Source organism: Panthera uncia, chromosome C2, assembly GCF_023721935.1.
Source record: "Panthera uncia isolate 11264 chromosome C2, Puncia_PCG_1.0, whole genome shotgun sequence".
Taxonomy (NCBI): Eukaryota; Metazoa; Chordata; class Mammalia; order Carnivora; family Felidae; genus Panthera; species Panthera uncia.
Genome location: NC_064810.1, coordinates 85,487,179 through 85,510,700, shown reverse-complemented (window position 1 = coordinate 85,510,700; position 23,522 = coordinate 85,487,179). Strand labels below are relative to the sequence as shown.

Genomic DNA, 23,522 nt, shown 5'->3' with positions numbered 1-23,522 from the left:
GTGCTAAGGGGAGGGCACTGGGAGCATCATTCATTCATTCATTTGTAAGTAATGAGTTATCAGATGAAAAGATATCTCCATAGCTATTTGGGAATGAATAGAATCAGGCTAACAACATGCTTCAGTCAACATCAATGCTTCTAGAAACTGCACTCTTCTCCTGGCAGGTGAGGTGGTCAAGTGGGGGGGTGGAAGTAAGGCACAAGTTCTTAGGCTTGGAATAGTTTTTACACTTTCCCTTCACTCTGAGGTAACATATGAACACTAAACTACCTTTACAGCTTACTTTTCTTTCTGATGTCATTTTAGTTCTTTAAAAATTTTTTCAAATGTTTTTATTTATTTTTGAGACAGAGAGAGACAGAACATGAGAAGGGGAGGGGCAGAGAGAGGGGGAAGACACAGAATCTGAAGTGGGTTCCAGGCTCTTAGCTGTCAGCACAGAGTCCGACGTGGGGCTCAAACTCACAGAGTGTGAGATCATGACCTGAGCTAGTCGGACGCTCAACTGACTGAGCCACCCAGGCACCCCTCATTTTAGTTCTTAATGTGGGGAAGGGCAAGGGGGCTGCTCTAACATTTTGTCATCCTAATGACTGCTGCTAATAAGGGCTTCTGGAGCAATTCTCTCTCCTCAGGGACCAAGCATGGGAGAAAGCTACTGGGCAAAAGCCAGCTTCTGTTCTCATAGCATGTGCTGAGTGCACTAATGGGTGTGATATCATTACCTGTTTCTAAGTGCTCTGTGGGAAAGCCCAGCCCTTTGATTTGAGACAGAATATTAGCAGGGCACTGATGGTTTAAACAAAATTGCTTTTCTCCTCTTTACCTATGGGGGGGGGGGATAGCAACAACTGGAACAAAATATTGAAAATAAATGTCTAAAGTGCTCTAGGAACAAGGCAGAGGTAAGACTTTTCCCAATAGAAACAATTGTCTTTGGAACAGACATAATGCAGTATTTCCTCTTTGATATCTTTTAGGTTTATATACATTTACTGAGTATTCAGGAGCTAGCACTTCACATTGTTTACCTTATTTACTATCATAACCAATTTATGAGGAAATGTTATTCTCCTCTTGCAAAGGAGGCTCAGAGAGTAGAATCTTCCCCAAGGTCCTGAGGCAGCACCAGAGGGTGGCCATGCTTCTTACCCCTCCCTTATCCCCATCTCCAACAGCCCTTAAAGCTACTCTGGTAACTTCACAATCTAAAACAAAAGGTTTATGCAGATGTTATGGAAATGTAGCTTCTAAACATGCCCCTCCTTCTGCAATACCCTAGCCTCTGAGACCCTCCTGTTTCCAATCAAACATCTAATAAATGGCAGGCGTTGACATAGGGGCCAGAACTTTCTGGCTTAATTCTTGGGTGTGTTCCTGTCCCTGCTTTTAGGAGCCTCCCCTCCAAGCAGTAACACAACTGCTTTCACTTAGGTTTCATTTTGAATATTCCATTTCCTTCTGAATAAATCAGAGCAAAACTTCTGGCTAATGAATGCCTCAGAAGTTTTTCTCTCCCTTCAGTTGTAGCTCATAAATAAAAACCTGGCAGGTGGAGAATTTAACCACTCCACCCTCATCCAACTTGCCCCAACACTTACCCAAATCCCAGAGACTTCACAAATTCTTTCAATTTGGGAACATCAACTTCTTTGCTACTCCTTTTTGGCCCTCCCTTATCAGGATTAGCTACTTATTGCTCTTCCTGTTTTGCTTTAACTGAAATAAACTTGAGCTCTTATCCCACCCGTCAGATAGATTTCCTAGCTTAAAAGCTTTGAATAAGAATGACATTGATCCTACCTTTCCTGCAAAGTGGCATTACTGCTTATTACTGATGTTTGTACTGCTCCATATTACTTTTGAGAATTCCACGGACTTTCTCACTGCAGATGAGTCAGTGTTTTGGAATTGGCATCTCCTCAAGTAACAAGATTGATTGCCTCATTTTTTAAATCTCATTTTTTTTCAAAGAAAATTCTAGTCCAACTTACTAATTTTTTTAAAAAAAATCTGATTTCGGGGGCACCTGGGTGGCTCAGTCGGTTGAGCGACCGACTTCGGCTCAGGTCATGATCCCATGGTTTGTGAGTTCGAGCCCCGTGTCGGGCTCTGTGCTGACCTCAGAGTCTGCTTCTGATTCTGTATCTCCCTCTCTCTCTGCCCCTCCCCCGCTTATGCTCTGTCTCGCTCTGTCTCAGAAATAAATAAACATTAAAAAAATTTTTTTTAAAAATCTGATTTCGTTACAATCAAACCCAGAATTCAATTAACTAGCATTTGCATGATTAGCATTGCTCAAAGGTAAGTATATTTTCTGTAGAGACTGACCAGTGGGGCAGCTGCACAAATCTCTGCAAGAAGGTTCCTCTTCTTTGGTGACAATGAGTCAGATTTGTATTAACTCAGAAATGAATTTAAGGAGAAAAAAAAAAAGAACTTTGTCATCTAATGAGTAACTGTTTCATCTTGGTTTAGTTGATAAAGCAGTAGCTCTAAAAATAAAACTTACTGTAGATTTGGTCTTTTCTCTTTTATGTTAAAAACCAAACCCTAACTTTGCCTTTCTGCACATCTAAATAATATACAATTTTTTTAAATGACTTTAAATATTAGTAGTTGGAAGAAACTGCTTGGTTTGGGAATGGTGTGCTAATTGGTTAGGTCCACATATCAGCTGAAATATACATTTCAAGGAAGTTTTAAATGTCCCCAATTGAAATGTTTTCCAAGAAATCAGACCTATTTGTTTTGTTTTGTTTTCCTCATTGACAATGATTGCCTAAAAATCTACCCTGGACCGACTGAAATCATAATAACTTTCCACATCTTTTTCTTCCTCATCCTACAGATCACATAGCATTTTGTACATTCTAATGGCAGTTATTAAATTCTGCCCCTTTTGAAGTTGTTTGTATAAAAAGTGATTGTGTGAGAAGAGTCTTATATAGAGTCTTATATAAACCAAGTCTGAACCATCTTTGTGTCCTTTGTGGAACCAAACAGAGTTTTCTGACTTTTACTGCCCTAATCCATCTAATATCCTATTGTCAAATTTATTTTCCTAAAGTTCAGCTCTGCTTAAGTAACTTCTTGGATAAGAATCTACAACAATTTCAGGTTGTTTACTGAATTATATGCTCCTGCCTCACCTGGTATGTGTAACCTTCCATTATCTGGCCCTAACCTGTCCTTTCCAGCTTTGTCTCTATGGTATTTTCCATTGAAACTTGGCTCTTCCTACTTCTGAGAATAGGTCCTGGGATTTCCCATTTTTCTCGTGCTTTCTCACCAACTAGAATGCCTCATCTCGTACAGAGACCCATGCACAAAGCCATGCCTGACCCTCCCAATTGAAAAAAATCTTTCCTTGATTCTGATCTTTGCAGCACCTTGTTTATACCACTCTTGGGTACTTACATCACTACTGCCCAACTTAACTTTGGGTTAAATTATAATAATATAATAATAATAACCCAACTTAACTTTGGGTTAAATTATAATAACCTGTGGAATTGTTTTATCTCTCTGATTTGAGAGTAAGCCTGGTATGCTTGAAAGAATGTGAGCTATGAGGTTGGAAAACTCTAAGTTCAGATAATGCCTCTCATTTATGGGCTGTGTGACTTTGGACAAGTAACCTACCTTTCTGAGCTTTTTTATTATTTTTTTTAATCTATATAAAATAATTGATTCACTTCCCCTTTCTCATGCATTGAGTTATTATAAGTAAAAAGAAGATTCTTTCTACCTAACCCAATCTCACTTGTAAATAGCAAAAAAGTAATCAAGTTGGAACGGAGTAAACAGAGGCCAATGAATAAAAAGAGACAGAAAGCTTGTACTGAAAGTGTAAGAATTGCCAAAAAATGATGAGTTAAAGGAGTTTAACTGAGAAAAGAAAGAGCAGAAGAAGAGATTTTTTTTTTTCTTCAGTTTCTTTAAGGAGTTTTAATAGTGGATAGTATATTCACCGAGTCAGGGAGCAATATCTCTAGTCACTCAAAGCAACAAAGCCCCTGGAAATCAAATAGAAGTCAAGCTCACTTCTCTCTAAAGCTGTCCATCCTGTACTATGTCTTTCAGAAATAAAACATTGAAAAGAAACAGTGTCATCCCAGCATATGGTGGGAGATTGGCTATTTTGCCTTCAAAAACAGAAGAAATTTATCATATTTTTCGAGGACAATTTCCTGAAATAAATTTGTCATTGCTTCTGCAGGAGGGGAAAAGAATTAATGTGCACATTAGTAATATTGTTACTCAAAGTGGTCTGTGGAGTTTGTTATACATTCAGAATCACAGACCCTGACCCGCAACTTACAGAGTAGAATCTACATTTTATTTTATTTATTTATTTTTTTTAATGTTTATTTATTTTTGAGACAGAGAGAGACAGAGCATGAATGGGGGGAAGGTCAGAGAGAGAGGGAGACACAGAATTTGAAACAGGCTCCAGGCTCTGAGCTGTCAGCACAGAGCCTGCCGCGGGGCTCGAACTCACGGACCGCGAGATCATGACCTGAGCTGAAGTCGGACGTTTAACCGACTGAGCCACCCAGGTGCCCCAGAATCTACATTTTAAAGAGATACCTAGTGGGGCACCTTATTGGCTCAGTCAGAAGAGCATGGGACTCTTGATCTTGGGGTCAAGCCCCACATTGGGTGGGGCAATTAGAGATTACTTAAATAAATATTATGAAAATAAGCAAAAAGATATTAAGAAACCACAAATAAAATGAAAAGGCAACTTACTGATAGGAGAAAATATTTACAAATCATATATCTGATAAGGGGTTAATATACAAAATACATAAAGTAATCACAAAACCTAATACAAAAAACCCTCCAAACTACTTGATTGAAAAATGGGCAACAGATCTGAATACACGTTTTTCCAGAGAAGATATATAGATGGCCAACAGGTAAATGAAAATGTACTTGGGGCGCCTGAGTTGGTGAAGCATCAGACTCTTGATTTCAGCTCAGGTCATGATCTCACGGTTGTGAGATTGAGCCCTCATGGAGCTCCATGCTGAGTGTGGAGCCTGCTTGGGATTCTCTTTCTCCCTCTCTCTCTCTACCCCCACCCTGTGCATGCTCCCTCTTACTTTCACTCTCAAAATAAGTAAATAAACTTTCAAAAAATGTATTCAACATCACGAATCATCAGGGAAATGTTAAATCAAAACCACAATGAGAAATCATCTCACATCTGTTAGAATGACTATCAAAAAGACAAGAAATAGTAAGTGTTGATGAGGATGTGGAAAAAAGGAACCACTTGTGTACTGTTGGTGGGAATGTAAATTGATGCAGCCACAATGGAAAACAGTATGGAGGTTCCTCAAAAAATTAAAAATAGAACTACCAGCAATTCTACTTCTGGGTATTTGTTGAAAGAAAATGAAAACAATAACTTGAGAAGATATATGCACCTCTGTGTTTATTGCAGCATTATTTACAATAGCCAAGATGTGGAAACAACCTAAGTGTCTATCAGTAGATGAATGGTTAAAGAAGATGTGGTATATATACACAGTGGAATATTATTCAGCCATAAAAAGGAAAGAGATTTTGCCATCTGCAACAATATGAGTGGACCCTGAGGACCCTATGCTAAGTGAGATGAATCAGACAGAGAAAGACAGATACTTCATAGTCTCACCTATATGTAGAATCTTAAAAGAGAAACAAACAAACAAATAAACCAACCTCATAGATAGAACAAATTGGCAGAGAAAGGGGTAGGTGGTTGGAGAAATGGATTAAAAGTTACAAGCTTCCAGTTACAAAATAAATAAGTCATTCAGGTATAATGTACAGCGTGGCAATTGTAGTCAATAACACCATGTTGCATATTTGAAAGTTGCTAAAAGAATAGATATTAAAAGTTCTCATCACAAGAAAAGCAATTATGTAACTATGTATAGTGATGGATGGTAACTAGACTTATATACAAATATTGAATCATTATGTTGTACACCTGAAACTAATGTAAGGTATGTCCATTGTACCTCAGTTTAAAAAAAGATCCCGGTATTTTATAAGTACATTAAAGTTTGAGAAGCACTGATGAATAAAGTCCTTTGTTCATGTTAAGGATTCTAAGATCCTTAACACTAGGAAATCATTTTTTCCCTCTTTTTCCACCTCAGTCTTAGTCATTTGAGATTCTTTAGTGTCCATTAACAATTTAGACTAACATGGGCTTGTAAAATGCAAAAACATACTAATGTAATATGATTGCAAGAAGGTTCTATTAAGTGATGGCTTCTTTTTCACTTGCACTATGCTGAGGCTGAGGAATGGCAGCCTATTAACTGGAAGTTCTTTCCTAGTCACTATACCTGGCCTTTGGGTGAGCTTGCATTAGTCTCACATGAAAGAGCTGTCGGTTGGATAGATGAAATAGACTGTGAGGAAGTCAAATGGAGAGACCATTGCTCGCAGAATTTCAAATTCAGGTGGATGTTTGTTAGTATACCCTTTCTGCAGGGCAATCTGGCAATATGTTTAAGAACACTAAACCTCTTTGACTCAATGATGCTCATTCCGAGAATTTATGTAAAATACATAATCAAAGATGCACAGAAAGATTAATGAATGAAAATTAAAAAAAATTTTTTTAAGTTTATTTTTTTATTTTGAGAGAGAGAGAGAGAGAGAGAGAGTACAAGCTGGGGAGGGGCAGAAAGAGAGACAGAATCCCAAACAGGCTCCATGCCATCAGTGCAGAGCCCGATATGGGGCTCGAACTCACAACCTGTGATATCATGACCTGAGCTGAGATCAAAAGTCAGACGCTTAACCGACTGTGCCATGCAGGCGCCCCAGGAATGAAAATTTTTTATGTGCCTTTAGCTATATTAGTGAAAACTTATAAATAACTTAGATATTCCACATAATAATGAAATGATGAGCTAGATTATGATGTGGCTGCATAACAGAATAATATGCAGCCAGTAAAATCTTATTTTTGACTTGGGAGAAGTTCATAGCATGCTAAATGTAAAGATAAACTCTCCAAATAAAAATGAAGTATGATCCAAATTTTATAAAAAACTATTTACGTAGGAAAGGAAAAAAGGTAAAGAAATATATAAAAGTATCAACAGTATTTTTCATTTTTAAATTGTGGGAGATTTTAATTTATGACTCTTAATATTTATCATCTTTTTGTAATTAACATGTATTATTTCTATCATTAGGAAAAACATAAATTAAAACAAAATATGTAGTTGCTACTCTTTGATTACTGCTTCTGACTTCAAGTCTTGAGTTGGAAAAGGGAGGAAAGTTGGAAAGGGTTTTTGATGGAACATTCTATCCCTTTTTTAAAATAATTTTTTTAAATTATTTATTTTGAGACAGAGAGAGACAGAGCATGAGCTTGGGAGGCACAGAGACAGAGGGAGACACAGAAGCCGAAGCAGGCTCCAGGCTCTGAGCTGTCAGCACAGAGCCCGACGCAGGGCTGGAACTCACGGACCGGACCGCGAGATCGTGACCTGAGCTGAAGTCGGGCGCTTAACCAACTGAGCCACCCAGGTGCCCCTCTATCCCTTTTTTTAACTGCTGCCACGGATTTGGAAGAAGGGACCCTCCGATGATGGACACCAAATACTTGTGAAAAAAGACAAAGGTCTGACTACAGACATCCCTTTCCTTAATCTTCTGCTAACTTCAAGAATTAACAGTAATTCTTTCCAAGGTTAAAAGTCCATTTCCCATACTGAAGGAACTTAAAAAAAAAATTATTTTGGAATAATTACAGCTTTACAGGAAGTTGCAAAGATAATACAGAGAGATCCGTTGTGCCCTTCACCCAATTTCTTCTTGAAGCAACTTTTAAACATGAATTATTTGATGGATTTAATTTCTTTATTCTAACAGTCTGAGATTCATGCTGAGCAGCAGTGTTGTACGTTGTAAAGGCAATTCCAGTCCCTTTGGTTTCTCTATTTTGAAAATAGTGTAATATTTTTTCCCCTAATTACCCATGGTTAACCCTGAGTCAGATGCAAGAAAAGAAATCTCAGCCTGTTATGTTGTATACTTTCTTCTATGGTATGGACCAGTAAATGTAACCTGTGAGATACAGTTTCGGTTCAAGAGTGCATCTGCGCTGGGCGTCTGCCTTACCAGGTACCGGCAATTCCTCTGCTCAGCTTAGCTGATATAAGGCAGGAGGAGACAGGGCAGAAAAGATCACCTTAATTGATAAAAACTTCTCTGTCGTTTGTAAGGTGTTGAGGTTTCAGCATAACTTAAAACACTGAGAATTGAAAAAATGATACTTTGAAATGACATCTGCATGATAATGAGATTAAAATGAAACAAAAGGACAAAACCTGTTTCTTTTGCCAAATTGCTAATGCTGGCGATCTTAGTTCTCTTTCCCATCTTGCAAGATGGCGGGCGAAAAAGCTGAGAAGCCGGATGCTAAGGAGAAGAAACCTGAAGCCAAGAAGGCTGATGCTGGTGGCAAGGTTAAGAAGGGTAACCTCAAGGCTAAAACGCCAAAGAAGGGGAAGCCCCACTGCAGCCGAAACCCTGTCCTAGTCAGAGGAATTGGCAGATATTCCCGATCGGCTATGTATTCGACAAAGGCCATGTACAAGAGGAAGTATTCAGCAGCTAAATCCAGGATTGAAAAGAAAAAGGAGAAGGTTCTTGCTACTGTCACAAAACCAGTTGGTGGTGACAAGAATGGTGGTACCCGAGTGGTTAAACTTCGCAAAATGCCTAGGTATTATCCTACTGAAGATGTGCCTCGGAAGCTGTTGAGCCACGGCAAAAAACCTTTTAGTCAGCATGTGAGGAAACTGCGAGCTAGCATCACTCCTGGGACCATTTTGATCATCCTCACTGGGCGCCACAGAGGCGAGAGAGTGGTTTTCCTGAAGCAACTGAGCAGTGGCTTGCTACTTGTGACTGGAACTCTGTCCCTTAATCGAGTTCCTCTGCGTAGAACACACCAGAAATTTGTCATTGCAACCTCCACCAAAATTGATATCAGCAATGTGAAAATCCCCAAACACCTCACTGATGCTTACTTTAAGAAGAAGAAGCTGCGTAAGCCCAGACACCAGGAAGGTGAGATCTTCGACACGGAGAAAGAGAAATATGAGATTACAGAGCAGCGCAAGGTTGATCAGAAAGCTGTGGACTCGCAAATTCTGCCAAAAATCAAAGCCGTTTCTCAGCTTCAGGGCTACCTCCGCTCTGTGTTTGCTCTCACGAATGGAGTTTACCCTCACAAATTGGTGTTCTAAATTTCTTACAAAGAACCCAATTAAATAACAGATCCATCTCTTTTGTGCCTTTTTTTTCTTTTTTGTTTTTAATCTTTCTCTGCCCAGAGGTGTGGTTTGACTCTGCGTGCTTGTGGCATCTTGGCCTCTGCTAAGAGCAGTCGGGGTCGGGAGGCTGGCACCAGCTGCAGTGGAAGCTCCACTGTGTCATCGGTTTGGATCAGCATTCTTGCCTTCCTCACCGTCTGGCTTGCTGCCCAGCACCCACCAGTAGGAAATAGCGACATTTCCCCAGTCGTTACTGAGCAGGTCAGTACTGGGCTATGTGGACAAAAAATAGCTCTTCTCTTCAGGCCACAAACTTTCCTTCCTTTGAATGGGTAATACCCATTTCTCCCCCATAATCATTGCAATCTTGTATATCTGGTTTTTTAAAAGCATACATAGCAACATAGCAAATGAGTATAATTATTTACCATCTTTTTCTTTTTTTTAACCAAAAAGCCCTTATGCTGTACATACTATTACACAGATGACAAACCGTGTGTTTTGGTCATTCCATAGAAAGTCCCATCTTCAGGGGCACCTGGGTGGGTCAGTCGGTTGGGTGACCGACTTCGACGCAGGTCATGATCTCGCAGTTTGTGGGTTCGAGCTCCGCATCGGGCTCTGTGCTGAATGCTTGCTCGGAGCCTAGAGCCTGCTTTGGATTCTGTGTCTCCTCTCTCTACCCCTCCCCCACTTGTGCTCTGTCTCAAAAATAAATTAAAAAACAAAAACAAAAACAAAAAAAACCAAATTGCTAATGGTGAATGCACCACAGCAGGGCGGTGACACTCTAGAGTCACATTGCAGGGATTTCAATCGTGGCTGTGCCACTTACAAGCTGTGTGGCCCTGGGCAACTTTCTATTCCTCAATTGCTTTTTCTGCCTGGTCCATAATAGGCACTTAAGAAGTATTAGCTATTGTTTCTGTTGTAGAAAGTATAAACAGTTAATTCACCTTCTTTGAGATTCCTAACCTACCTTACTTACATAATTCAGGAATTTTTTTTTTGAAGTGTTTGAGAAGGATTCTATTTATTAATTCTTTAAATGTTTGGTAAAATTCACCAGTGAAGCCATCTGGTCCTGGGCTTTTGTCTGTTGGGAGATTTTTGATTATTGAGCCCATCTCCTTACTAGTAATTGATCTGTTCAGAATTTCTGTTTCTTCATGATTCAGTCTTTGTAGTTTGTATGTTTCTAAGAATCAAGAAGTCTTTAAAACGACTATAAAGTTGCATATATACCATGATACTGTAAATTACAAGACACCAAGATACACTTCAATTTTAGACTCTAGCAAATGATTCTATACAATCTCTGGTGTCCACTTCTTTTTAAATGATTGGAATTCTCTTCTTTAAAAAAAAATTTTTTTTAAGTTTATTTATTTTTTAGAGAGAGAGAGAGAGACAGAGTGCGAGTGGACTAGAAGAGACAGGGAGACAGAATCCGAAGCAGGCTGCAGGCTCTGAGCTGTCAGCACAGAGCCCAACATGGGTCTCGAACCCATGAACCATGAGATCATGACCTGAGCTGAAGTCAGACGCTTAACTGAGTGAACCACCCAGGCACCCTGGAATCCTCTTCTTTCAACACACATATCCAAGTGCCCAGCTGACCCAATTTCCTGCCTAATACTTGTGTTTGTCTCCCATAACTATTCAGACATCTTAATATTTTTATGTTCACTTCACGCATATGTTGAAAAAATTATTTGGGAGAAAATCAAGTGAGATTATTGACCATAGGGCTACCACTTTTCAGGTCTAGAGCCCAGGACAGGAATAATTTGGCTTTGGCTATCCAATGGAAGGAGTGTCTATGCTGCAAAAAAATTCCCGTTATTTTTGCCATGGTGAGGGAGGAGCATTTTCCTAATCCACATAAAGGCATCCTCTGAGTTAATTGATTAGTTCAATTAAAAGCAGAAGAAACATTTAAGTGCCCAGTGTATGAGTACATATTAGAGAGGGAAAAAAAAAAAAAAACTCAGCTACAATCTCTTCTTAAATAGGAAATATCAGGATTAATACAGTTCTCAAATGTTCTGATGTGCTCCAGCATCCCTTAGAAATACTGCATATTCTTGGGTCATAGAATTGCAGAATTGAGCAACAGAAGAAATCCTAAGGATCATGCAGCCCAACCTGTCATTTCACAAAAGAATAGTAAGTGCCCCCAATGGAAGTACTTGCTTAAAGGTATTGGATACATCTGGTTGCTGAACTCAGCTATTCTGACTCCCTATTATAACCACAGTACTGATTTTCAGGTACATAGCTCTGAGCATTTTTTCATATGCTGTCTCTCTTTCACTCTTGTTCTTTATTTTTCCTTCTCTCCATTATAAACCAGTCATTCCCACGGACTTAGCTTCCTCTAGGAGGAGCCTGAGAAAGAGTCATCTCCTGCACAGCTCTTGTCTCATAGCATGCATATCCCCACCCACTTGATCTTCAACTACAGAAGGGTTTGTGTTTATTATCCACATCCACACAGATAAGATACTGTGTGAAGAAGCAAAATTTAATGTTACATGAAGATATTCACTAATGAAATGACTGCTCAAAATCCCACATGGTTAACATGACGGCTTTTCCTTGCCCGTGGCATCCTCGGCTTGGGTAGTCATCTCTGCCTGATTTTCAGATATGCTAAACATCTGCTGAAGTAATGGAAATACAATGCCAACCAATTGCAAACTGAAGTTGTAAATCCTGGTAAACATGACAAGATCCTATGAGGTCCGTTGCTGTAAAATAAGTCCTGAGAAATAAAGATTATTACTTCCCTCCCTCTAACATCCTCTGATAATGAAGATCTGACAAAGTTTAAGATTATACTTGTTAATTAAAGAAGCAAGAGGAGAACCATAGCACAAGAGGCATTTTTAAAAGAATGCTTTAATTAATAAATTGATGAACCATCTTTTAAAATTATGCTGCAAAGATCATGTATATTTTGTTCCATCAATTGCTCCAAAACAAAGTCAAGACTCAATTCATTCTCAGACTTCATGCATCATTTCCACCACGACCTGAGTTTTGTTCAACATTAGATAAAGTGAACTTACTTTCATAAGTTCCTTCTTCAAAAGATCAAGTTTCAATCAAACATTTACTTATCGTTTACGGTAAAATTATGGTTCTCTCTTTAAGTGATCTTTCTGTAATGCCAAAGATCCTCAGACAGAGAACATGTGCATACATGAGCAAAGATCAGAAGACTAGGACAGAGAGTCAGATGTTATGATAGGTTATCTCTTGACTGGTAGTGTGGCAAATAATCATTTTCTTCCGAGAACTTTTCTAAGCTTTTCAAAATGTTCTAAAAATAAGTATATTGTATATTTTGAAATGCAAACACATTTACTTTTAAGGGTTGCCTGGATGGCTCAGTTGGTTAAGCGTCTGCCTCTTGATCTCAACTTAGGTCTTAATCTCAGGGTTGTGAGTTTGAGCCCCACGTTAAGCTCTGCGCTGGGCATGAAGCCCATTTAAAAAAATAATAAAATAAATAAAATAAAATAAAAGACAGAATTCTCCTCGTACTTCATCTCTTCATAATCCTCACTTCCACCAAGAGCCTGAGGCATTGAGGCTGCAGTTCTTCTCTCTACAAAGACATTAATTACTCTGTTTTATATTTCTGAGTAATTTTGGCCTTATTCTGAGGCTTTTTATGACCCTCGTTCCTGAGGAAAGGGAGATAGCGTGGATAACATCAGACAGGTAGAAAGTGTAATTGGAGGTTTGACTTTTCCGGCCTCAGCATATGAAGTTGTCCTGAGAAACAAACCATCTTGTCTTCCTTCCCCTAAAAACTGGTGAGCATTTTTATGATTTCTATTCTTTACCATGTCAAGTACGAGAAGTCATTGGTCTGAATCTCTTTTTCTAGATATAATTGGCTAGTGAGCCATTTATCTATTGGGGCCACCCTGGTTTATGATAATAAAACCATGATGCCCCCATATGTAAGAACCATAGACATAGTTCTGCCTGCAGGAAAACAATGGCTTGTTCTCTTTCTATCCAAAAGCCAACTTAACATTTTTCTTTATATATTTATTTCCTTTATTTCTCTATTTTCTTGTGCACACTCTGCCCCCTTCCAAAAAGGAGATGAAGATGTTTTCCCTTCTAATTCCAGAATTGTATGGCTGACAACAAAAGACATGTAAATGAAAGAATAAAATAGAAATAAGAGCTAAAGGTCAGGGAAAATTATAAACAAATAGTAGTAACTTGTGATGAATTAATATATACTATATTGTAAGTACATTTATGTGAGTCAATTTATAAGTTGTATAAATTACCAATAAAATTAGGGATAGAAAAAGGCTTACAAAGGCACAGGTCTCGAGAAACTATATAGTTGTTATAGTTGACCTTCAAATTTCACTCTAAACTGCCTGGCAATTAAAGCTAAAAGAAAGAAACAATCAGCGTAAGTTCACTTTCCTTCATTAATTCAGTGGGGGACTATATAGTAGATGTATATGATGAAACAATTATTAAAATCACAAGTGGCAGGGCGCCTGGGTGGTTCAGTTGGTTGAGTGCTCGCTTCTTGATTTCAGCTCAGGTCATGATTCCAGGGTCGTGGGATTGAGCCTTGCATCTGGCTCTGTGCTAAGCATGGAGCCTGCTTGAGATATTCTCTCTCTCTCTCTCTCTCTCTCTTTCTCTCTCTTCCCCTCACCCCCTCCCCTGCTCGCATGCTCTCTTTCAAAAAATAAATCAAATCAAAACAAATCAAATCAAATCAAATCACAACTGGCAGAAAACCTATGACAAACAGGCAATTATTTCTCATGCTACTAAACACAACCTCTACTATTAAGCCTGAGAAAGTGTCACCTTTGACCAGACAATGATTTAACTTACCCTCTGCTACCTCTGTAGTTAGATGTGGTTATTTAGATTTCCATTTTTGACTTCAAAAGAATTTTTTTCTTTTCTGATAGGTAATCATAAAGATACGGGTTAGAAAATGTTAATTAAAGTGAAAATATCTACCAAATATTACTGCAATGAATATAGTTTACATATTTCTGAATTATCCCTCACCTGTTTCTTCTCAAAGCTGTTTATTCCTTTAAAACTTCAGAATCTAGACCTGAAAGAAAGGACCTTAGAACTTTTGTCATTCAATCTCCTCATTTAGCAGTTATGGGCATATTTTCTCTGTGTCTCAGTTTCCGAAAACGGATATAGTACAATTTTCAAATGGTAAAAAAAAAACATGACTCTCAAATAAGAAAACGAACACAGGTCGAAAATTGTATTTAACTTGGTAATTAGTGAGGGAACCAGTAGGATATTAAAACCGATAAGAGCAATTGATAAACTAGATTTATATAGGCAATCTAATTGATGTCTTTCTTAAGTATAAAATTGTCTAACCCTCTAGCAGGACCACATATCATAGCCTATGGGGTTCTGTTTCATTGGATAGAAATCATTTGCCTTTCTACTAGACAAAAAGTCATTCCTTGTTATTTGTAGATTCTGTATCTGCAAATTCACCTACTCATGAAAATTTATTTGGATTTTTTAAATCAATATTCACCCTGTTTTCATGGTCATTCAAGGACATGCACAGAGCAGAAAAAAATTTGAGTTGTCTGACGTGCACATTCCCAGCTGAGGTCAAGCAAAGTGACATCTGCCTTCTTGTTTCAGCTCTCACATTGTAAACAAGTGTACTTTTTGTGGTTTATTTAGTGCTATGTATTTTTTTGTTCACGTTTGTGCTTTTTGGTTGGTGATTCCTCCGTTTATTTATTTTTTTGATTCCTCTGTTTAAAATGACCCTCGGCATAGTGCTGAAGTGCTGTCTAGTGTTCCTAGCACAAGAAAGCTGTGATATGCCTTACGTGTTTGTGAGTTTTGTTCAGATGTGCGTTATGGTGCTACTGGCCGAGAGTTCAATGTTAATGAATTAACTATATATACAGTCAGTGTTCATGGTGACTTTATAGAATATCACTATTGGGAATAATAAGAGCTGATTATATCCACAAATAAATCTCTGCCCCTGCAGAGTTATAAAATAGACCTGTAAATAACAAGTCAAGCCTAGCACTGCACCACCAGAACACCTGTTACCCTTCTGCATATTTCTAAATTTCAGGCATTTCTAGTAATATTTATTTAGCTTTGTAAAATGTCTTGGCCCCACCAAAGTTCTCTGCTTTCCCCTTAAGTTGCAAAACAAAAAGCAAGATATACTTCCCTGCTTACATTTTGACCAGTGCTGTGTGGAGTGCATTTTTCCCTTGTTCTAACTCCAGAATTGCATTCCAACATTCATAACTCAGTTTCCTGTGCTATTAAATGTCATGACCTTATTTTTTTATTTCTGTTTACATTTATTTATTTATTTATTCATTTATTAAGCGTCATCCCTTTAAATACATGTTAAGCTGTTACTCACTCTTAAATCCTTTCCTGCTATCCCTACTTTTGGGAAGGCTTTTATTTCAGTTATACAGTTATGATATCATTACTTTGCTCCTAGCCCAAATGTAAAGTGGTGATTCAAACTATGATAATGTCCCTAGATTTGTTTGTTTTTAGAAGTTTTGAGGATCTAATTTAGGAAGTACTACTAATGAGAAGAGCCTTTGCTGTAGTAGCACCAAAGAGGTTTCATCAAGTTGTGTCACTCACTCTAGTAGATGTGTGATCACAGGTAAATCATCAAATTGCTCTGGGCCTCAGTGTCCTCATCTCTCTCCTCTCTAAATAAAGTTAATAACTACCCAGCCTTCCAACCTCCCACTATTGTTTTAGCAGCCAACTTGAAGTGCGTAAAGCAAACAAGGTCCATCCTAGTTCCAGAGGTCAGGAAGTAATGTTTAAGCCGAAACTTGAAGAAAATAAGGGGAGAAAAGGAGTAGCTTGGGAAAAGGCTCTTCTGGTAGGCCATGTGTTGGGCTTAGGGAACTGCAAACCTGGGGTGTGGCTGGATTGGGATGTAGGTTCTGTACCACCTTCTTTCTACTAGTTGTGAATATTCTTCAATCCATTCTTCTGTTGAACAATTTAAAATACGCACAGGTTTATTTACCCAATAAATCCCCTACTATGTGAGCTTTCCCAGCTTCTTTTGCATGGTTCTCCATCTTAAAATTGTGATATTAATTTGAGGAGCTCTTAATCTAGCTTTTCCAATTCCCATCTACAGTCATCAATTTTGCTTTAAGTTGACAAGTATTTGTATTTTTCAGTCAAACAAGAGTAAGAATATGTAAAAAGAAAACAAGTATATCCCTGACATCTTCTGCAAAAAGTCAATGAGCTGTCATAGGATTCTAATTTCAAGAAGATTCGAATTTCAAGAATTTCCTGTGACACAGGGAAGGTTTGATCCTATTTCACTTGAGGTGGCAAATTACAAGCACATTTAAGTTCAAAAGAGATCTGAGTAGGTTGAAGCTGGCCAACTTATCCACCCACCCTTCCATCCATCCATCCATCCATCCATCCATCCAACCATCCATCCATCTAACCATCTACTTATTTCCTTTATGCCTCTTAACCCTGTTCACCTCTTTCACCCATCCCCCATGCCTCCGGCAACCACCAGTTTGTTCTCTGTATTTATGAGTCTGTTTCTGTTTTGTTTTGTTTGTTTGTTTTGTTTAAGTGGCTAACTCATTTTAATAAGCAAAGTTTTGCCTCAAATTCAGTAACGTGGGTGCACTGCCATGTTACTGAATTACTAGGGAAACTCTAAGCCTTCTGAAATAGCTTTCAATCAACAATTAGGAAATTGTGTTGTCTTGTGAAAGGTGAGCCTGCAAATTCAAAACAAAACAAAACTGTTTAAACATCTGGCCTCACAACATAATCATACAACACTTTTAAAAACATACTGGCATAAATCAAGCTTGAGATACTGGGCCTGATATCAGAAAGCATTCTGTGTAAAAATGGCTCCTTCTAAGAAAAATCTGAACACAAAAAGAGAAAGCTTTCATTAGAATCATGAGACACTTCACTGTTTCAAAATCTAACCAAACCTATTTTAAATAACAGTCATTTAATGCAACATGTGCTTACTACGAATGTCTTTAGACTACAAACCAATTCCTACAGTGTTTAGCAAAGTTAACATACTGTTAACTGTGATGAATATGCTAATCACAGCTGAAGGAAGATTATACAACTGCATCTTATCACAACATCTTATTTTGTTAGAAAAATATTCTTTACGTGTTATCAGTATCTTATATAAAATGTTTTAAAAACAGGTCACATACAGGGGTGCTTGGGTAGCTCAGTCACCCGAGTGTCCTGCTCTTGATTTTGGCTCAGATGTTCATCTCAGGGTTGTGAGACTGAGCCCTGTGTTGGGCTCTGTGCTGAGCATGGAGCCTGCTTGGTATTCTCTCTTTCCCTCTTCCCTCCCTCCTGATCTCTCTCTCTCTCTCTCTCAAAAAAAGGGGGGGGGGATCATATATAGGAACAAAGCCAGTTTTGAGATCTAAAATGATAGCTCAGGGGTGCCTGGGTGGCTCAGTCGGTTGAGCATCCGACTTCAGCTCAGGTCATGATCTCACAGTTCGTGGGTTCAAGCCCCACGTCGGGCTCTGTGCTGATGGCTCAGAGCCTGGAGCCTGCTTCACATTCTGTGTCTCCCTCTCTCTTTGCCCCTCCCCCACTTGTGGTCTGTCTCTCTGTTTCTCAAAAATAAATAAATGTAAAAAAAATTTTTTTTTTAAATAAAAGGGGTGCCTGGGTGTCTCAGTCGGTTGGGCGTCCGACTTCGGCTCAGGTCATGATCTCGCTGTCCGTAAGTTTGAGCCCCCGCATCGGGCTCTGGGCTGACAGCTCAGAGCCTGGAGCCTGGAGCCTGTTTAGGATTCTGTGTCTCCCTCTCTCTCTGACCCTCCCCTGCTCATGCTCTGTCTCTCTCTGTCTCAAAAATAAATAAATGTTAAAAAAAAATTTTTTAATAAAAAATAAAATAAAATAAAAATAAAATGATAGCTCAAAAAAAATGATAACTTAAATTGTAAAACATGAATTTGTTATAAGATGTGATTTTTCTGTGATGAAGTGCTCATGCCTCTAAAATAACTATTTTAATTCAAAGCAATTTATTTTATAAGGAAACAACTGCAAACTTTCAATTAAGGAATATGAAACATACAGTAATACCATGTAAATTAAAAGGCAAGGAACAGTATACATTAGCTTTTTCTGGCTGTGTTCTATCTACATCCAAAAAGCTTAAAATATTTTACCATAAAAGTCACATTATACAATTTGGCTATTTCAATAAAAAACGGAAAGTAAAATGCCATGTTACCATGCCATTCTACCAAGGCGGATATACTAATTCCACAAATGAACATACTGATTGCTTATTACACTTAGCTCTGAGTCCCCTGTCAGCCAAAGAATAAAAGAAAATGCAAGTTACATAATTCTTACCATGACCAAAAGAAGCATATTATTTCTTCAAGCACTCTTTTTCTGATACTAAATTCTAAAAGGAAGTAGAATTAATGTTTATTTTTTATTTTATGTATGGTGGGATATTTACGTATACAATATGGTTTAATCATCTCAGTGAGCGTCAAATTAACCCATTTTGCATTCTATGAGATATAGATTCTAATCTAGGGCTGCTTAATTCCAAGGTTTATGCTTTTTCCACATTTCCCAACCACTTTGTACAGAACACTTAATTAATTATTTTAGTATGTATTTATTGCACAGAATGCTTTAAACCCTGTAAAGGATCAGGATACATCTTAAGGACTTTACTGGAAACTCAGAACAATTCTCAGAACCATCTTTTTTTTTTTTTTTTAATGTTTATTTATTTTTGAGAGAGAGAGTGCCACTGGGGAGGAACAAAGAGAGAGGGAGACAGAGAATCTGAAGCAGGCTCCATCCTGACAGCAGCAAGCCAATGTAGAGCTTGAACCCACAACTTGGAGATCATGACCCCAGCCGAAGTCGGATGCCCAACTGACTGAGTCACCAAGCAGCTTCGTCAGAACCATTCTATTTTTTTTAATGTTTAAAACCATTCTATTTTGTTTAATTTATTTTTGAGAGAGAGACAGAGACAGAGAGAGAGACAGAGAGACAGAGCGTGAGCAGGGGAGGGGCAGAAAGAGAGGGAGACACAGAATCTGAGGCAGGTTCCAGGCTCTGAACTGTCAGCACAGAACCTGACACAGGGCTCAAACTTCTGAACCGTGAGATCATGACCCCAGCCGAAGTCGGATGCTTAACTGACTGAGCCACCCAGGCACCCACCCCCCCTTTGTTTTTTTAAATGAGAACCATTCTTATGATAACTTCTATTTAACCTCTGTAGAAATTGAGGACACAAATTTCAAAAATGACTTAGTAAGGTTCTGTTCTGGGTAAGATAACAATTCACTTTGTTTCACCCACTGAATATAGCTATAAGATCTAGATAGAATGCATGGAACAGAATACTTGGGTGGCTCAGTTGGTTAAGTGTCCAACTCTTGAAATTGGTTCAGGTCATGATCCCAGGGTTGTGGGATCAAGTCCCATGTTGGGCTCTGCCCTGAGTGTGGAGCCTGCTTAAGATTCTCGCTCTCTGTTCCACTCCCTGCCCCTCTCCCTCCTACTCTACAAACAGGTGTGCACACATGCTGTCTCTCTCACTCGCTCTCTGAAATAATAATAAAACAAAAATGCATGAAACAGCTATTTTAGTACTCTGAAAAAGCAAGTAGTAGAAGAAGGATTAGAGAAGTCCAGAATTTGAAGTATCATTGAACTGACAGTGACTTTCTGATTTTTACCCTTCCAGTATTCCCTTGTCTGATATGAAGTTGGCCTCACACCCAGAAGTGTAGTCAAAACTTATAGCCTGAACCCAACTAGGTCAATTTGCTGCTAAAACGAAAATATCACCATCCTCCCTAAGATTTCAATAAGATTTCAATAAGACCCTATAATATCCAAAATGTCCAAGACACAATCCAAAATTACTCAGCATCAAAAGAACCAGTAAAGTCTCAATCCAGGTGGGAAAAGATAATCATTAGGTGCCAGCACCAAAATGACATGTAATTAAAATTATATGATAAAGTATTTAAAGCAACTATTATAAAAATGCTCTAAGAAGTAAGGGTAAACACTCCTGAAAAAGGGTAAATAGAAAGATGGAAATTCTGAGCAAAGAAATAGAAAATATAACGAAGAGCCAAACGGAAATTTTATAAAGATGGGTAAGAAAAAGTCCATGTGTTCAAAGTCTATGGAATCTAACTGGAAGGATAAGAAAATTTTAAATTACAATAATACAAAAGAGAATAAAGATCCAAATCGACAAATTGAAATCCATTCATAGATTTCAATAAAACCAGATCACCTACTAAAATACCTAAATCGTAACAATAACATTAGGAAAGTGCTGTGATAGTGGTATGAACAAAGAGAAGCAGGGCCAGAAAGAAGGAGTGATCAACCTGGTGGGTGAAGGGATAAAGAAGGATTAGGGTAGACATATTAGGATTAGATTAGCCCAAGAGTGACAGAGATCAAAAAATTAAAAAATTTTAAAAATCATTATTTTTGCTCTTATAAAGGTCTGGATGAAGGCGTTCCAGTGCTGGCATAGAGATTCTACCATCATCTGATCCTAGACTGACTGCCACCTCTGTTTCACCATTCCTAAGTATGGCCCTTGTTGTCCCTGTGCAGATTGAGTTGTAGTCATCCCAGACAGGTTCCAAGCAACAGGAAGGAAGGGACAGAGAAGGGCAAAGATTTTGTCCAGTTGTTTTTTTTGTTTTTGTTTTTGTTTGTTTTTTGTTTTAATAAGGAAATTTCCCTGAAGCAGCCACTGACATATCATTGGCCAGAACTTAATTGCATCATCACACCTAGCTTTAAGGGAAATTGCAAAATTTTGTCTTTATTTTGGACAGCCAGGTTGGCCATCTGAAATCTGGGAGTTGTAAAACAGAGAACGAAGAACAGATATTGAAGGACACCCAGAGATCTCTGATGTAGGCTACACGGAGTAACCATTTGAACTTTTGGCCTCTAAGTCACCCCTTTTTCTCTTGGTTATTCTCCAGCTTCAAAGGCCTCTCTTATCTGGTCTCTCCTTGTTTTTCTGTTATAGGTTAAGTTCTCTGAAAGCAGATACTAAGATTAGTGTGTGAGATATATTAGAGGGGTCAATACCTCTGAAAGGAAGAAAGGGAAAGCAGAAATGGGTCAATGCAGACCCAAAAGGCTGTGGTCTATCTACCCAGTGGGATGCCTGGAACAAATATTACTGGTCAGAGTTGTCCTGCAATTGGACAAAAATGGTTGTGCTTTCATGAATTTAGAAAGGCTGGGACCTAGTACGAGGTGGCTCTCCAGCTGAGGAAGCTCCTGAAGGAGCTAACAGCTGAGGCTTCCTGCTGACTGCTCTCCCAGGAGTAGGGTTGCAAGTCTTTCCCTGAAGGGGAATCTGGCAATACCTATCTTTGTCTTCCAAGCTGTTAGTACTCAGACCCTTCTCTTCTTCCTTTAGGGTTACTCCATAGGTGATCTTATCTTGTATTTACAACTCCAGCCTGAAACATGGACTTCTTCACTCCTCCAAACTTCAGACCCAAATATCCAATTGTCTACTTCATGTTTCCTCTTGGAAGTATAATGAGCATCTAAAGCTTAACACTGAAAACTTAAAGTCAAACTTCCGATTCCCTCCTTCTCCCTTCTAATATTTCCTGAGATGTCTTCCCCATTTCTAAAAATAACTCACGTAAAAAACTAGGCATCACCCTTGAGTTCCTTCCTTCCTCTTTTACTCTTTCTCTCTCTCTTTGATCTTTCTCTCTCTTTCTTTCTCTCTTTCTTCCTCCCTTTCTAACTGGAAGTTTGTACCTTTTAACCCTTTCACTGAGTTATTTCTTTTTCTCATGCTGTGTATTCATCATCAAACTCTGTTTTCTCTACCTATAAAATGTCCAGAATCTGACCACTTCTCACCACTCCCATTATTACCTTTTTATTCCAAGCACCATCATCTTCTGCTGTAATTATAGCACATGTATTTATTTAATAGAATTAGATCCCCTCTTACTCTTCTATTTTAAACTTTACTGTCATAAAAATTCATGATAATTTTATTATATTATACACAGAAATGTCCACTGATATCTCAATTTCAATGATCTTAAGCCTATGAACTAAGTTGGGGAGAACGGACATTGTTACAATGTTTAATGCCTTCACTCAGGAATATAGCATTTTTTTTTTGTATTATTCAAACCTTTCATCTTTCAGTAGATTTAATTTTTTTTAATGTTTATTTACTTTTGAGAGAGAGTGTGAGTGGGGCAGAGAGGGAGAGACACAGAATCTGAAGCAGGCTCCAGGCTCTGAGCTGTCAGCACAGAGCCCGACAGGGTGCAGGGGAGTTCGAACCCATGAACTGTAAGGTCATGACCTGAGCCGAAGTTATATGGTTAAACTACTGAGCCACCCAGGCGCTCCTATCTTTCAGTAGATTTATAGTGTCCTGTATTTATGTCACACACTTCTCTTATAAACTTATTCTGAGGTAGACATTTTTGTATTTTGGATGCCATTGGGAATGGCATTGTTCTTACTGTAATTTCTAGTCTGCTATTGCCAGTATATTTGTTTAACAAATGGAGAGAATAATGAGTAGGTCGTGGTAGCCTGAGGTTTATTCTTCTTGGTCTTTGAAATTCAAGGTTTTGAAAAAAAAAACCTGAACTTCAATAATTTGATAAGATGAAATATGCAGCCCAGAGAGAAAAATATAGCCATTCTATTTTTTAAAAATGTTTATTTATTTATTTTGAGAGAGAGAGAGACAAAGAGTGCAAATGGGGGAGGGGCAGAGAGAGAGGGAGAGAGATGGGGATGGATCCCACAAAACATGAGATCATGACCTGTACTGAGTCGAGTCAGACACTGAACCAACTGAGCCACTCAGGAGCCCCCAGGAGCCCCCAAATATAGCCATTTTAATTGGAGATTAAAACTCGATGTTCCCGGTGTATGCATTTGTTAAAACTTATCAAATGGGACACTTAAGATTTGTGTATTTTGCCATATGTAAATTTTACCACCAAAATAACCCATAAACAAATATTCAATTCTAGACAATAATAGGCACGCTGAAGTGTTTAGAGGTGAAGCGTACTGATGTCTGCAACTTATTTTGAAGTGATT

At 38.4% G+C, this 23,522-nt stretch overlaps 1 protein-coding gene across 1 annotated transcript; it reads left to right on the top strand.

Moving 5' to 3' along the window:
* Positions 1-8,390: 8,390 nt before the first annotated feature.
* On the top strand, positions 8,391-9,478 carry LOC125921861 (60S ribosomal protein L6-like). Its single transcript, XM_049629570.1, has one exon. The coding sequence runs from the start codon at positions 8,418-8,420 to the stop codon at positions 9,279-9,281; it is 864 nt and encodes a 287-aa protein (XP_049485527.1). The 5' UTR covers positions 8,391-8,417; the 3' UTR covers positions 9,282-9,478.
* Positions 9,479-23,522: the final 14,044 nt, after the last annotated feature.